General features: G+C 42.8%; 3 protein-coding genes across 7 annotated transcripts in view; 2 read left to right on the top strand and 1 right to left on the bottom strand.

Moving 5' to 3' along the window:
• The first annotated feature begins 62 nt into the window (after positions 1-62).
• Positions 63-9,780, top strand: EFCAB1 (EF-hand calcium binding domain 1). 2 transcript variants are annotated; one of them, XM_030010320.2, is made up of 7 exons: positions 63-181; positions 526-681; positions 2,200-2,304; positions 3,854-4,005; positions 6,199-6,303; positions 8,375-8,444; positions 9,615-9,780. In XM_030010320.2, exons 1-6 carry the CDS (start codon positions 121-123, stop codon positions 8,423-8,425), a joined length of 630 nt encoding a protein of 209 aa, XP_029866180.1. In that variant the 5' UTR covers positions 63-120; the 3' UTR covers positions 8,426-8,444; positions 9,615-9,780. The 2 variants fall into 2 exon arrangements, with proteins under 2 accessions (XP_029866180.1, XP_029866179.1); XM_030010319.2 differs by lacking the exon at positions 9,615-9,780 and having other exon boundaries at positions 8,375-8,583.
• Positions 4,331-13,620, bottom strand: RBM48 (RNA binding motif protein 48). 3 transcript variants are annotated; one of them, XM_041122708.1, is made up of 5 exons: positions 11,893-13,167; positions 11,606-11,796; positions 11,351-11,496; positions 9,959-10,491; positions 4,331-8,902 (listed from the first exon to the last, which is right to left on the bottom strand). In XM_041122708.1, exons 1-5 carry the CDS (start codon positions 11,917-11,919, stop codon positions 8,816-8,818), a joined length of 984 nt encoding a protein of 327 aa, XP_040978642.1. In that variant the 5' UTR covers positions 11,920-13,167; the 3' UTR covers positions 4,331-8,815. The 3 variants fall into 3 exon arrangements, with proteins under 3 accessions (XP_040978642.1, XP_040978641.1, XP_029866178.2); XM_041122707.1 differs by having other exon boundaries at positions 6,868-8,902; positions 11,606-13,167; XM_030010318.2 differs by lacking the exons at positions 4,331-8,902; positions 11,893-13,167 and adding an exon at positions 13,458-13,620 and having other exon boundaries at positions 9,315-10,491.
• A 194-nt stretch (positions 13,621-13,814) lies between these two features.
• The window catches only part of PEX1 (peroxisomal biogenesis factor 1), a 32,475-nt gene continuing 30,635 nt past the window's right edge, over positions 13,815-15,654 (top strand). For both annotated transcript variants that reach the window (XM_030010312.2, XM_041122705.1), the window contains exon 1: positions 13,815-14,081. In XM_030010312.2, coding sequence (XP_029866172.1) covers positions 13,953-14,081 — 129 coding nt within the window. In that variant the 5' untranslated portion in view covers positions 13,815-13,952. The remainder of the gene's footprint in view (positions 14,082-15,654) is intronic.

The raw sequence follows: 15,654 nt of genomic DNA on the forward strand, positions 1-15,654 counted from the left end.
GGCTGCTTTTTTTTTTAAATGCATGATAAAAATTGCTCTTTGTTTTGCCGGTGTCACCAAGCGGCACGGCCTGGCCGCCCCGCCCGCCCGCGTTGCCAGGGGAGCGGCGATGCCGCCGCCATGAGCAGGAAGAGGCAGCGGCAGCAGCTGGCGGACTCGCTGGGCCGATCCGCCAAGCACTGTGAGTCTCTCCCCCGGCCCGGCACACGGACCCCGCGCCCGGCCCGGCCGCCGGCGGGGGGCTGCGGGGAGCCGTGCGGCCGCCGCCTTCGCCTGAGGGGCGTTCGCTGCTGCCGGCCGCCGCCCGTTATCCGTGTGCTCGCTGTGTAGCCCCGTTCACCAGCCACCCCCCCGAGGCGGGCACTTCCCGCCGCCCCCTTAGCGCCAGCGGGTACGGGGCGGAGGGGTGTGGGGCGCGGGTTTAATGGGGAACGCCCGAGGGGTCCGGGCCCTGTAGCTTCCCTGTGCCTGCCCTGTATTTTTACCAGCCTAAGTTACATGTTCCCTTGTGTTTCGACTGGGCAGTTAATAAACGCGAAGTGGAATGTCTGATCAAGCTCTTCGACACGCTGGTGGCCGAGTCCAGCAGCCGCTTTGCTGCAGCTGGCTTTGACCGTAACATGTTCAGAGACACCCTGCACAGCGCGTTTGGCATGACGGATGACATGATCATGGACAGAGGTGAGACTGATAGGTCTAAAAAGATTTAAGGTTTTAGTTTTACGTTGTTGACCTGATGAGCATGCCTAGGCAAAATAGGGCCATCGCATCCTGGTAAGGACAGCAAAGGGAGGGTTACGCTAAGGAGCCGCTGAGTACGGGGTATGGGGTTTTTTTTCCTTTATGCGGAATCGTTTTCCCACTAGTTCATGACAGCTCATGCTCTTGTACGAGGGAGACCCGCCAGAGAGGCAGTTGTACTGCTGTCCTGTGGCTGTGTCCGTCCCAGTCACTGTAGTGTCGTGACAGAAGAGGGCAGCATGGTGTCACTTCTCTCTTTTCTCCGGTGGTTCCACCGGGAGCTGCAGTCCCTGCTGCTGGTGGACAGCTCTGTCTCTGGCTTGAAGGTCCCAGAAAGGCATTCTGTTTGAATGGGTAACTTCTGGAACAGAGGCGGTGTGAACAGCACCGAAGGGACTAGGCAGACAATACAGAGAGATGAGAGTAATGGGCCAAATAACCCCTTGAAAATACAGTGGTTTCATGGATTCATAACATGAGGGCCACATTTGCAGTTGCTGTGACAGTCACATGAATGATCTCTGATGTACAGGTGTCAAGGAGGATGTGGAGGAGGCATGAGTCTACCGTTCAGTCTCAGGCTGCTGCCAAGAGCCACCCCTTGGTTCAACTTTCTCCTGTTCTCTAGCAGGAGGGGTATTTCAATGCCATAAAATAAAAACTTGTTGCCATTTTATGCAACAGGTCAAGTGTGTCTTGGAAGATACCTTACACGGACACAATCTTAAAAATTATTTAATGCTTACATACAAGGGGGCTGATTTCACTTTGCAAAAGCAAACCTATTGTTTTCCAGTTCCAAAATGCGTGGCTCTGCATGTAGAGGTGTTCCTGTAGCCAACTTACTAATTAACATTCTAAAATATGAATTATTAAAGATGTTATTTAATGCTTTGAAGTGTATCTTGGATTTGAAGTACTGTATTACAGGCTGTGTGAATAGTGGAGCTGCAAGATTGAAAGTTTATTTCGGGGAAGGGAGAAGAAAAAAGATTTTGGTACCTGAAAGACAGGAGAAGGTTTTTTTCTTTGTATATTTGAAATATTTATGTACTGTTTCTAGGATTACTTTCTCCAAGATTTTCTGAGACAAATCCTAGTAATTAAAATCTTCTTCTGTATGCAAATATGCTTTAGTGTAAGGGATATTGGTTTATTTGGTTTACATCTGCATGGAAGCATACTTCCTGTAGTTGCTTAAATCAGGAAAGCAACAGATTGAACAAAACGTCTTATCCCAGCAGGATTCTGGAGTGGAAGATCAGTAAACTTAGGGCTGAAATCCCCTTCATTGTTACATCTTAGAAAGATTCAAGAAGGGTAATCATACCTTCGTGAAAGCAGAGAAACATCTTCAGAAAAAATATGGGTTTACATTTTCATTGAATTTAAGAAAATATTCCTTTGTTTGTTTTTCCCTCTTAAATAAATTTAAAATGTATCTAATACACTTCCCAGTGTTCCGCACTTTTGATAAAGACAACGATAGCTGCATCAATGTGGTGGAATGGGTGGAAGGCTTATCAGTATTTCTTCGGGGGACATTGGAAGAAAGGATTAAATGTAAGATTTATCTGTATGCTAGTATTTAGTAGTAATCATTTAATTCATGACTATTAAATTACATGTTGCTTTTGTTATAATTTAGTAGTTACTTTTATAAAGTATTTGGTAATTGTTTTCTTCTGTATAGTTCAATGCAATGAAACTGACCTCTGAAATGGCTTCTCTGAGACAGAGGTTTTTCTGTGTAAACTGCCGTTATCATAGCTGCCACCTTATTTTATTGCTTACAAGAACTAGCATTTGAACTGAAGCTTGTTCTGCAGTATACAGTTTTGACGGAATGTATGTTTTTGTATTCACACACAAAATTAGAAAGAAGCAGATGTAGCTGAAGGCTGATTTTGGCTAAATAACACAGTCTCAAGCCAACCAAGACCTGTGCCAACATTCATTTACTGGCACAATGCGGGGCACAGCAGCCGTTGCATCAATTCCAGCAGTTCTTCAGCTTGGAAGCATAGATTGAAAAACTGAGTCTGTTTGTAAGATGGTCATGACAACCTTCACAGTAACGATGGAGAAAGATAGGGGAGAAAAAATAGCAAAAACTCTAGAATTTTAAGAAGCAGAAGAAAAATAAAATAGGGCATGTGGAGAAAAAAAGTGTAATAGAAACAGGAGAATGACAGCATGTTGTTTCCATAGTTTCTAGGTTGCAGCATCAGCCATCCCTAATGCACTATATAAATCCATCTGGAAAGCGGCCTGGGGTGTCACAGCACTAGGATGTGTGCCCAGGATGTAATTCAGTATGTCAGTACAACTACAAGCAGTAAAATACGCAGCCCTGCTGTAAGCACTATAGAATATACTAGTGCGTAGCGATAGACAGTGTTGTCTGTCCTAAGTGTATGCCAGTACAGTTTTTCACTGTAGACACAGTCTTTGTCAAGAAAAAAACCCACCTCTTGTGTTCCAAAACTGAAGAGTTTTGTTCGTTTGTTTAAATAGGTTTTGTGAAGGATAGTAAAGTTTATTATGGTCATAGATTTCTGATTCCAGGAAGGTAGAAACAATTGTAAGAGGAATTAGGCAGATACTTATACTTGTAATGTACTCTGTTAGAGGGATATTCTCTTTGCATTAAGGGATACTTCAGTTATGTTTTCCACGCTAGTACAGCTCATTCTTCCTTCTCCTTTACTTTTTGAACCCAGCTTCCAAAATAACGAGGATGTGTTTTGTAGGTGCAAAGTCATTCTGATATAGACAGCTGGTCCCCACCACGGGAAATTGGGCTTCTAAACCAGAACCTTGTTTATATTCTAAATGGACAATTCTAGAGAAGTTAGGTTTCTGTGAACGGAAGATTATTTATTTGAGCAGAAATAGATTTTAACTATGAAGGGTAAATAGGCAATAATTGACTAGTATGTGTATCAAAATATGATACATATATTTCATGTATAAATATACATGATAAATGTGGCTCAATTGATATGCTGTACAACATACAATTCACATTTTCTGTCTATAGGTAACAGACAGCTTTAATGGTGTGTGATATAGTTTGTGTGACCTTTAAATTGATTTATCTTTCAAAAAGACTGTTTTGAGGTTTACGACCTGAATGGTGATGGATACATTTCGAGAGAGGAAATGTTCCAAATGCTGAAAAACAGCCTTCTCAAACAACCATCAGAAGAAGATCCTGATGAGGGAATTAAGGACTTGGTAGACATAGCACTGAAGAAAATGGCAAGTACTTACTCATTGTGATACTTCAGTGTCTTTCAAACATTCATTAACTGAACCTTAGAACATTCCTATGAGGCAACAAAGTACTGTGTCTGATTTACAGTGGGATTCTGAGCCATGGACTTAATTACATACATGAGATAAACAAGTCTCCTAATAAAGCCAGAAATATAATCCAGATCTAATGAGTCCCAGTCCAGTATCCTCACATGAAACTGTTAGTTTATTATGAGTTATAAACTTTATGTATAAACTAGCATGTGTATGTGTGCATACACACATGTGCATGCCCAGTCAAAACAAAAGCCCAGTCAGAAGTGGAAAATTCAAAAGCGTAAGCTGCATTTATTCCAGTGTTGGGCATCTGCAGTAGCTTTATTAAGTACATTTGTGTTTTATCACTTGATCATGAAATGTCTTTATCCAATTTATATATTCTATTAGAATAGTAACCTCAAGGTTATTAAGGTAAAACTTGTCTTACTGTGATTAATCTAGGGTATCCAGATCAGCCAGGGACTATGTTTCAACATTTTCGTCAAATCAAGAAATACAACCTCCCCTCCTCTGGTGGTGGTCAAAAAAAATCTCACTTAAAACCAGGTCTTGAATCTCAACTCCTTTTATTTAACTCCGACTTTTCTATTTTTCAAACCCACCTCTTTTGCACACCTTCAGCTGAAAAGCCCATCTTACCCTTAGTTCTTGACAATGCTGAATCTAGCCTCACACAGAAAGCAAGCTATGACTTAGTAATTTGTTCATCTTCAGAGCACCTACCTGCACAGCTTTCCTGCAGGTTGCATCCAAAATGAACACCTTCATGTTCTGGGCAGTTGATAAGTGGGCTATGCTAGTCCAAGCACAAGCACTATGCTCTAGACATAATGAATCTTCATATATATAAGAACATATTATAAAGTAATCATGTACATAATCCTGTTTCAGCTTTTCCACGAGAACTTAGTAAAGCTCTGGTACGTGTTTGAAGAATGTCCAGATCTCATTTGGCTGCTGAGCAGTTGTCTGAGTAGGATATTGCTGCCCATCTCAAATAACTAAACAACTGTTAGATATCCAAAAATGCATTTGTGGAGTCCAACACTCAAAGAAGAAAAAATTACTCTTTGAGCAATTGCCTGTAGGTACCATGGCATTGTGACCAAGCATACGTCCAGTCCCATATCGTTTTCATACTTAAAAGTATTCATAATGAACATGCTCGTGCCCTGCTCTCCGTTGTGCTGAGGAATGTAAAAGGCAGAGGCTACCCAGCTACTTCTGTTTCTCTTAAGCATCCAGTGGCAGGTTTTCTTGTTCAGGAACCTCTGCCTACATAGCTCCTTTCCTCTGCTTTTCTGGCCATTAGAACCTGTGTTCCCTGCATGTCCACCAGCTACAATGGTTCCATGGTTTGTTCTTCAAAAATTTTGCTTTGGCCCTGTGCCTTGAACACTAGTCACATCCACCCAGCAATCTTCACTTAAAGCCTTTATTTTATATGGTTTAAAGAAGTACTTCGTATGCTCACCGTAGCATTTGTTGGCGTTGTAAGCTGCCATGTCAGTAGAAGCAGGAGGTTTTCAAATTGCAGAAATACTAAAAACACAAGGATGCTTTTTCCACCCCCAGAGGAATATTCTGCTATGCTGAGATTCTGCAGTATGAGAGAAGTGGGCTAGCATCAGCATGTTCCACCATATGCTTCCGAGTGCTGTATGTGAAAAAGACAGGGCAGAAGTATGCCTACTATAGAAACCAGTAGGGTGAAGTATTTCCAGCCTCATGAATAGGATGTAGGTACTCTCATGATGTAAATACATATACAGAATATATTCTAACATTTTCTCCTACTTTGAAGTCTCCTGCTTTTAATTTATCGCAGTGCAATGGTGCTTGAGATTTGTCCATGCAATTCTCAGCTCAGCCTCTTCCCATGTTAGTTTTGCCTTTTCTGGAATTCTGTTAGCAAAGCTGTATGAGATAGATAGTTGAGCTTGCTCCACCTTTTATGCCTTAGGTAGAGGCAAATCATACAGATCTTGTCTGAGCAGGGACTGATGGCCCAAATAAAAGGATTTTTGCATACAATCAAACTAAAAATAGGATCCATGTCAATAAAACACCTGTTAAACAAAAATACAATTACTACAAGTCATCATCCTTTGCTGAAGAGTTCCCTTCCTTTTATAGGACTATGATCATGATGGCAAGCTTTCTTTTATGGACTTTGAAAAAGCAGTCAGAGATGAAAATCTTCTGTTAGAAGCCTTTGGACCGTGTTTGCCAGACATAAAGGTATATCAACCTTGCGTTTAAAAAAAAATGTGCAGTACTTGCTATAGTATTGGTGAGGAGATGAACATATTATGGTATTGACTGTCATTACCTGGGGCCTGCTGAAGTCAACTGATAAATGCTTCAGTTGTGAGATATGCATATGCCAAGTTCCTATCTACCTTTCACAGCACCGATGTTTCCTTATACAGTTAAATGCTGGTACCAGAAAACCAGACCACACCGTTACTCAATGTTTGTCTGTCCTGGGTCAGCAATATAATGAATCATCCTCAATGAGCACCCTCTCAGACTAAGAAAATGAGACCGTTTTGTTGAATTGTTTATCCGAAAGCTCTCCAGGAATACAACTTCTATTTTTCTTTCTTCAGTGCCACTGGCAACACTGCCATCACCTCACTTACAGCCCCTTTTGGGAGAGGCTGCTAGTTTTCTGAAAAAAATACCTTGAGAGTGTTCTTCATTTCAGAGTGTGGCACTGGTGTTTTTTAATTACATCTAACTGGGCTTTATTTATTAGCAATACATCTGATTCAATTCAGAATTTTTTTTTTTTTTTTTTGGAAGATGGCAATTTAGAACATGCTCATTTCCTCAGTGTTAAGTTCAACTGTGGAGAGCATTTCTGCTCTATAATAAAGAATAATTTTTTTTTTCCTCATCTAGTAATCACTATTCTATTTGAACTGCGTGTCATTTTTAAATACTGAAAGTTGTGCCTTCATAGAGATCGAAAAACAAAATTCTGAAATACATGCAGCGATTCCTAGAAACAGAAAAGTTGTGTAAGACTGCTGAGAACACAGCAAGTTTTCATTTGCTGGAAACCTACACTTCCTGCCAGCCCGCCTACCTGGTAGGCTGGAGGACAAGAAAGGGTCTTGTAGCCATGATTGCAGGCTGTATTACATCACATCAGCTGGAAAGCAGCTGTTTCCAAAATGCCAGACTTGCCCTGACAGGCTCTCAAAAGACTTTCAAGGGTTTGGGAAAACCCAGGTAAGTACTCTGCTTTTTCCACCAGTGGAAAGGTTTTAAAAAGTTTCTGAACAGAATTATGTTCACTCATCAGCATAGAAAAATTACTTGCTTTCTGTCAGTGTTGGTGATAAACCAGATACACAATTCAGGCTAATCATGGCAAGAGGTTGGAAACTCAGCTTGTTTCTTGCTTACAGTATTTGTGCGCTCTGTTCTGTACCCTGCCCAACTGTTGCCTTTTTACTAGGTCTCTAGTTTCACTGTTAAAAGAGAACTCTATTTACATGTACTTTCAAGTCCTAAAAGCCATAAATAAATTTCGGCTATGAGCTTAACATGAAGAAAACCTATAAATTACTAGATTGCCCAGTGGGGTTATGTTCGGGAACTTTAATTGTACCCCTTGACACAAATTAAACACTCATTTGTACTTCAGTGTATTTTTTTAAAATGTAATGAACTTATTGGATAGAATCCTACCACCGTATGCGGTTCTCCAAGGAGTCTGCAAAGATGCACCACAAGCCGATTCCTTGTATATGCTTGCACCAGCACCAATCCTGTGAGCGTCAGCGTGGGGCACCTTAGCCCAGTGTTGGGTTCATCCCCCCAGCTCCAGTTCTGCTGCCCAGAGGTGGCCCCTGAGCACTCGATCCAGGACTGTTACAAAACTGTGCTGCAGATATTTCTCCATCACCAAGGGAAATTTCACTCCTTTACATCAAGTCATCTAAGTCTCTGCCATTCCTGGTTCCAGACGGTCTAACTCATTTTGCAGCTGGGCCTTCTCACCCTCCATGCCAGATCATTCCTTGGTCACACATTACCACTGCTGAGCAGTTACAATTTGAATTTCCCCTTCACTTACAATTTCTGAGTGTTCTCACTGGTCTCTCAGTGATGACATCATTAACACTATGGAATTTACCTTTTCTAAGCTAAAAAGCAAGAGGTAGCCTAAGTGTAAGGACTGTCACTGCCTACACATTTCAGTTTAGCACCTTTTCCAATTAAATTTAACTCCTTATTAATTGAAAATGAACTTTTTTTTTTTTTTTTTTTTTTTTTTTTTTTTTTTTTTTTGAAACAGAGCAGTATGGCATTTGAACAGAAGACTTTCCAGGAAGCTCGTAAACTGTAACTCCAAGTGGAATACTGTTGTAAGAGGTTTTTTCCTTCACCGTTCTTCATGGTATAGTAAAAGTATAGGAGCAACTTGAAACTATTACTAAGCTTCAGTATTCCTTTACTGTAAAAGGTACTGAATAAATAGAATTTACTTCTGTTACTCTACCTAAATACAGTTCTTCAATGAGTTATTAAATATGTTGTAGTACGAGGTACACAGAACAAGATTGCAACAATATTATTATACTGGTTTGTTCATTCCAGGAAACAAATCGATACAATTTTTATCAGGGAATTGCTTGGAAATACAGTATAAAATAGTTTTATTTTTAACATAAAAAAATAAGTATTTTAAACTCTATCCTTTTAAAAAATTACTGTTGGAAGATGCTGCCAGCAGTATCTATATTCTTCTTCTCTGCTTTACAAGTGGTTTGGCTGAGCTACTCTCTGGCTTTTGCACAGATGTTCTTGAAACAGAATCTGCTACCTAAATTGAGGGGGGGGGGAAAAAAAAAATCTTAGTAAACTGTAACCACTCCTTTTTTATGCTAGTTTTAGAGTAAGGCCATGTCTCCAACATTTGAGTATTGGGAGGGATGTATTACTATAATCACACTTGTATTGAATTTTCCTGCAGAAGAAGGGAAAAAAAACATAACCCCAAATGCAGCATTAAACACAAGAGCAGTGAAACTTAGAAAATAAAAGTGTTAGCAGTATCATTTTTGTATTTTAACCACACAAACTGATTTCAGATACTCAGTGATAGAGTGTTACATATCTTAGCACCCCTCTCCCTACCAGAGGTGTTTTCAAAGTAAGGTTTAGTATGCTTTTTAAACTCAGGTATTCCAGGAAGAAGAGAGAAGGGAAAGGAAAAACATGTGCTTTGACACATATTTTACAAATATATTTAATATAAGAGGTGCTTATTTATCAGTTTGACTGGAGATAAGCTCTTCCAAATCAGTCTAATTAGTCATAGTCAAGGGAGCTTTTTCATATCTTAATTTAAATGGAAAGTTGTATTGGGAGTGTTTGACCTGCTGATTAATATCTTCCATAAAAGGTTATAAAGCTTAAGGCATGCTTCTCGGCATAGAATGTGTGGTTCTGTACATCTTTTAATGCCATAACAAGTGTTGGAGCAAAATTACATTGAACTCTGACTTTATTATTTTTTACTCCCTTTCAATCAGAAACCAGATACAAGTACAACACTGGAGTCAGCAGGACTACCTGCAAAGTTACAGTGCCGCCCCATGTGGAAAACAAGTGTAGTTTGCTAAAAATCATTTAGGACCATGCACTGACATTTATACTTTCTAAAGTGTAGTGTAAGAGGTATGGAGTAGAATGGCCTGCAATATTCTGTGTTAATAAAAATATTTAATAAAAAATAGTAAGAATGCTAGCTTTAAGTGGCAAATAAACTGATAATACTGAATAAATGATGAATTAAGTTATCTTAGGGTCTCTATTTTTATGGATAACAAGCACATATGTTTTAAAATGAAAATATCAGAACTTTCAGAATCCATACCTCTTTCAGTTTATTTCGAATTAATGTAGCTGAAGTATTCAATGAATCATCATCCATATCCACTTTAGGTAGTTCTGGTAGCTGTGGACCAATAATAACTTCAGTACTGTCCACACCTGTTCCAATGAGGGAAAACTTGTTACCTTCTTCCCTCTTCCTCTTACGTTCTTGCAGGTGAGTTGTACGAGGCATAAACCGATCAACTCCATTATCAATCCGAACTGTTCTTTGCATTAAGGAAGTTGGTGGAGTATGTCCTCCCGGACATACACTTAGAGTTAGGGATGCGTTTTGACCAAAGTACCCAGAAGTTTCAGCACAACTGTTCTCATACTGGGGAAATGTCAACAGGCTCTGATTATGATTCCCAGATGCATAGCCTGTGTTGTGGGATACCCCGTGAGAACTTGTAAAGCAGGATGGATCCCAGTTACTGGCTGCACATGATCCTGATGTACTCCATGGACAGTCATGCTCAGAGTTCTTTGAGACTGTCTTCTTAGGTCCCTCTACTTTCTTTAACAGAAAGAAATCTTTAAAACAACAAAAAAGTAGCTTCACTATTATGTCGTTATTAGTTCTAACACATAAGAAAAAACATTTAATACAATTACAGAAGTAATACCAGTGATATTTCATTCCCAGCCACTTTTCTGTGATTCTTTTTTCCTAAGTGGCACCTCTCAACTGAAGCTTTTCAGCCTAGTCCCTCTGCAGATTTGTGAGGAATGCCCGAGCAGAAGTATTTCAGCATTTTTGAGAACACAAGGAAAATATTTCTGATGTTGCAAATCAATAATTTTTACTTCCAGTTATGATTTCAAGGATAAGCTGTCTTGCAACGTTGAAAAAACAGGTGTTTTTTCATGTTAAAAATCAGTGGGTTTACTCCTTTAAAATACCTTCATACAATGAATAATGATATCAAAGTACATAAGCACAAGAAAGGAGAAGCCTGTGCTCAGCAATTTGCTTATTTCTCAGCTTGCCCAGCCTTCAGTTGTTGAAGGTTCTGGTATAGTCACCTTCCTGACAAAACTGTCCCTCTGGGCATGCCTGAATAAGCAGGAAAAAGGGTGAAAAGGTGATCCAAAATTTCCTGCCAGTGCTTGAAATTTCTGATAACATTTTGAAAAGAAGAAGAGAAGGAAGTACCTCATTGTTAAAGCTTATGCATTTTTTTATTTTAGTGCTTACCAAAACTGAAAAGTTGCTTTGAAAAAGATACAGCCCTCTAAATATTGAAAGATGTCTCCGTTCTGCTGCAAACATACTTAAAATGCATCTTTAAAACAGCCAGATAAAGCATTTTCTTTAATGGGCTCTTTAACCAAAAACCCACCCACCACCGAAGTGAGATATTAAGATTCTGTAGGAAATTTAATTACAAACCTCTTTGATTTGTTGCTTTTGCTATATACTTTCTTCTATCCTGCAACTTCTCCCGAGTTTCTTGGACCGTTTCAAATTCTGGAGCGTAGCACACATGCAGCAAACTACCAAAGAAACTTCGTTCATCCATTTTTTTCTTGGCCACCCTGAAGGGAATTAAATTGTATTGGCAAAACTGAGAATGTTACTTAACAGATTGTAAATAAAGAAGGTTTAAAAGATTAAGACTGCAAGAGGCAGATATTGCCCTAATACCTTGCACATTGCAGTTTTTGGAATTTTATCAGATAAACTTCAGTAAATTGCTCTGCTGGATATTCATCTAGAGCATGATATTCTTCAATGGCACCATATAACGCAAATTGTTCAACTAATTCCTTCATAACGCCTAACGCAGGAACTCCTTGTATTAGTAAATAACGAGATTCCAAGTTGATAGTATAAACCTGGGGGGGGGAAAAAAAAAAAGAGTATGCTAAAATGTTCATATTCTTGCTTTACTGCAAAAGTAAGGAATTTTGTCTGTTTGCTGTTGTTCCTCAAATCTTCTCAGGATGCTGAAAATCCATCTGTACTCTATTTTGACTTTGGACTCTTGCAGGAGCAGTAAGTACACAATTATCTGGGACATCTTCATCATCGAGCAGGAACTGAACTCAAGCTTCTTACTCAAAGTAGAACACAAATTAGAGTTGGCTCTTCTGCACCAGGTCAGAGTACTGCCATTTGCTGAGTAAAATCTCTTAAGTCTCTGGCCAATTTCCTCACAAGACTGACTAGTAACCAGTTAATATAAGGCACTGTCAAACTAAAGACAAAACCACCGAAAAACCTGTCTTGTTCACGGGCAGAGAGGTCACACAGGTGAAACACGGAGGAAAAAAAAGGTACCACAATTCCTTGGGGCAGATGATGTGTGTGCAAAGCTGTCTCCTCACTACAGTGATCAAAGAGTGTATGTTTTTAAGACAGAGAGATACAAGTAAGATGCTGAGAGAAACAAGGTCTTCCCCCAGCAGGTTATAAAACAAACAAACCACTCTTTTTGTGTAACGACTGTCACATAACACAGACTCTAAGGAAAGTTCTGTGACAGCTCACTACATGCAATAGGTAGCTAAAGCGTAAGATCAAAGGAAATTCATTCTGACTTTGTTAAAAAAAAAACCAAGACAACAAAACACCAAACACATTTAGATTGCATGGATTACACATATTTCTCAAAAAACAACAAATGCAGGACAAAGAGGGAACCCCTCAGGAAACCAGCTTTCAAGCTGCTATCGTAACAAACAGCCTCTGCAAACAGGTCACATAAATTGTTCCTGTGATAGCAGCTTACCCCTGCCTGCTCTCTTTCTCAAGTCAGCCCTAGTAGGTGCCATTACAGCATGCTGTACGTTAACTGCCCCCACAAAAAGCAAATCCAGCATTTCTGCTGCTGTAATGAGAGGTTCCTGCTGTGCAGCAGGCAAGGCCCTCCACGCGCGGCCTTCCCTTCAACCTCCCCAGGAGCTGCTGGACACCACAGCAGAAGTACAAGAGCGGCCCACTGCACGCGAGTCCTGCCGAGTTCAGCGGTGTCGCGCGTCCAACCGCATGGTTTTATATTTTGCGCAGAACTAGCCTACTTGTGCCACGTGCGTTTCTAAGCCATTAATTGACACAACGCAACGTGGGAGTTACTAGATTTACCAGACCCAGCTCGCGCTGTGCCTCCCGGCGCCGACTGCCTGCCTCAGCCCGCGCCCCGCCGCACCTCGGCGGCACGGAGAGGAGAAGAGGAACGGACAAACACCCAGAACTGGGACAAACGCTAACACGGACGGCAGTCCAGGCGGCGACACAGCTGCAGCCGGAGGAACGGAGGCAGCTCGCCAGCCGAGCTCCCTGCCCCCGAGGAGCCGCAGCCAACAAGCCCGCGGCCGCTCCAGTGCCGCCCGCCAGCGCGGAGGATGCGGCGCTCCGGGACCGGGGCCGGCCCGCTCGGGTCCCGCTCCAGGACGGCAGACCCGCGCCGCGGCCCCGCCAGCAGCGCCCGGCCGCCCTCCCGGCAGAGGCGGCCCGAAGGCGGCCCCGGCCCGCCGAAGGCCCAGGCCGGCCCCACCTTCACGGCGCGCGGCCTCCGCCCCTCCCGGTACTTGGCGCGCGACTCGCAGACCCCCAGCTGCGCGTGGTGCTTGCAGGCATCGCCCAGCCCGCTGCTGCTGCTGCTGCTGCTGCTGCTGCTGCTGGCCGCCATCTTCCCATCACCCACCGCGCCCCGCGTAGGCAGCCCTAGCTGCTCGCCGAGAGAACAGCCAATCAGACAACGGGCGGAACTCTCATTGGCTCCCACTGAGGCGGAAATGGACGGCGTCGATAAGCCAGACAGAAGGAGCCGAGGCCTTCGATAGGGAAGCCAATCGGAGGCAGGGAATGAGTATATGCCGCGCCCGCATTGGCCGGCAGTGGGTTATACCATCGTCTCGGGGGCGGCAGGGGGGATTTGGGGAAGGCCTGGCCCGCTCGCCCGCCTCTAAGTGGGCAGCTCCCTGCTAGGGCGGAGCGGGCGCGCAGCGGCGGCGGCGGGCTGCGGGGGCCCGGCCGGCCGTCGGCCGGCATGTGGGGCAGCGGCAATCCCGGCGGAGGCGGAGCTGGAGCTGCCGCGGTGACGGTCGTCCTGAGCGGGACCCGGGACTGCTTCCTGCACTTGCCTCCCGAGCTGGCCTCTCACCTCCGCCTGCAGCAGGTACCGGGTGGGCTCCGTTCGGGGCCTGGGCGGAGGGACGCCTCGGTCAGAGAGGATTATGGGAGAGCACCGTCTGCCCCCCCCCCCCCCCCCCGGCAGCCCGTTGCTGTGGTGACACGGCGACGTCGTGCGCCCCCGCTGCGCTCTGGCGGCCGGGCCCCGGAGGAGGGGCCCTGCTTTGTCATCCGTTCTTCGTCCTCGGGTGCCGGAGAGGTTGGGATTGATCTCCCAGCGCGGTCCGGCAGTGCTGGATTCTGCCTGTCTCTGAGCACCCTGTATTTTATACCTGTTTTCACCAGCATTCACCGAATAATGGGTAAATTAGCCTTCCGCGTAGGAGGTGAGGTGGTAAACCCAAGCAGAATCGTCATTCTTGGTGTACATAAGTCTTTCACTATATATTCCCGTCATACAGAAAGGGACTCCTGTCGTGCAAAGTCCTGTTAAGTACGTGGATCAGTAGCTGGAAGCACACCTTAGATTTTTAAACATTTCACACATGATAACAAGGGCAAAGCCCACGTGCGTCCCTTATGGGATGAACGCAAGAATTAATGATCTGCAAGCAGAACGACAGGATGAAAAACGGCAAGAATGAGCAGGTGAAGAGGAGATGGGAACGAAGCTCAGGAGCGGAGGTGGTGGCCACAGTCCTGGCAAAGCCCCTCTCGGCCAGGGTGGCCTCGCCCAGCGCATGTAACCTGCTGATTTCCCAAGACCATAAAGGACATTTCACAAAAGCAAAATCATCTAGGCTTGTAAAAACCTGCTCTTTTTTCCTTTGGGGTAGTAGAAGGAGGCTGGTGGGGTTGCAAGAAATCCGGTATAAATGTTCGCTTCTTTTCTGCAATGGTTTCTGGATGTTTTACAAATCTGCTGGCAAGAGAAAGGAAAAAGGAGTGCAATTGCTTTGAAGTCTTGTAGCGTCATTCTGTACATAGTTGGTTATGGTGGGCTCCTGCTTTTACTTAACGTGATCCACAAAATGAAACTATATGATCTCCGAAATCTTGATAGAAATAGCATATTAAATGCAATCTCTTCACTAAAAATGGTAAAAAGGGGATAAATAATTATGTTACTAGATTACACTGACTAAATCATTAAAAAACTCGAATCAAAAGCTAAATTTAATTGCAGAAGGTATTAGATAAGTGCGTGACAAAACAGTCTACAAAACTCAGTGTTGTGTGAAGATTAAGGCACTCAGGGAGAAGCTTTATCTGTGCGAATATGGGGAAGGGCTGCAAATTAAATGTTACAGTTGGTAAAAGGATCTTGGAACCGTTGTAGATATTCTCTGGAAATGTTTTCAGTTTACCAAAAAGTCAAATAATACTTGAACTCATCAGGATAGAGTTGAGAACAGAACAGAAAACATCACTATGTTAACAAGTAAGTCTGTGGTATACCCACACTGTCTTGGTCACCATTGTCTTGGTCACTTGATTTTCATAAAAATAGTAATTTTTGAAAAAAATACAGAAAATGACAGTTGAGTGATACAATGTAGGATATAGTCTCTTTATGTGGAAACTGAACATATTAAGATTCTTCAGTCTGGAATCAAAAT

Source organism: Aquila chrysaetos, chromosome 3 (assembly GCF_900496995.4).
Source record: "Aquila chrysaetos chrysaetos chromosome 3, bAquChr1.4, whole genome shotgun sequence".
NCBI lineage: Eukaryota > Metazoa > Chordata > Aves > Accipitriformes > Accipitridae > Aquila > Aquila chrysaetos.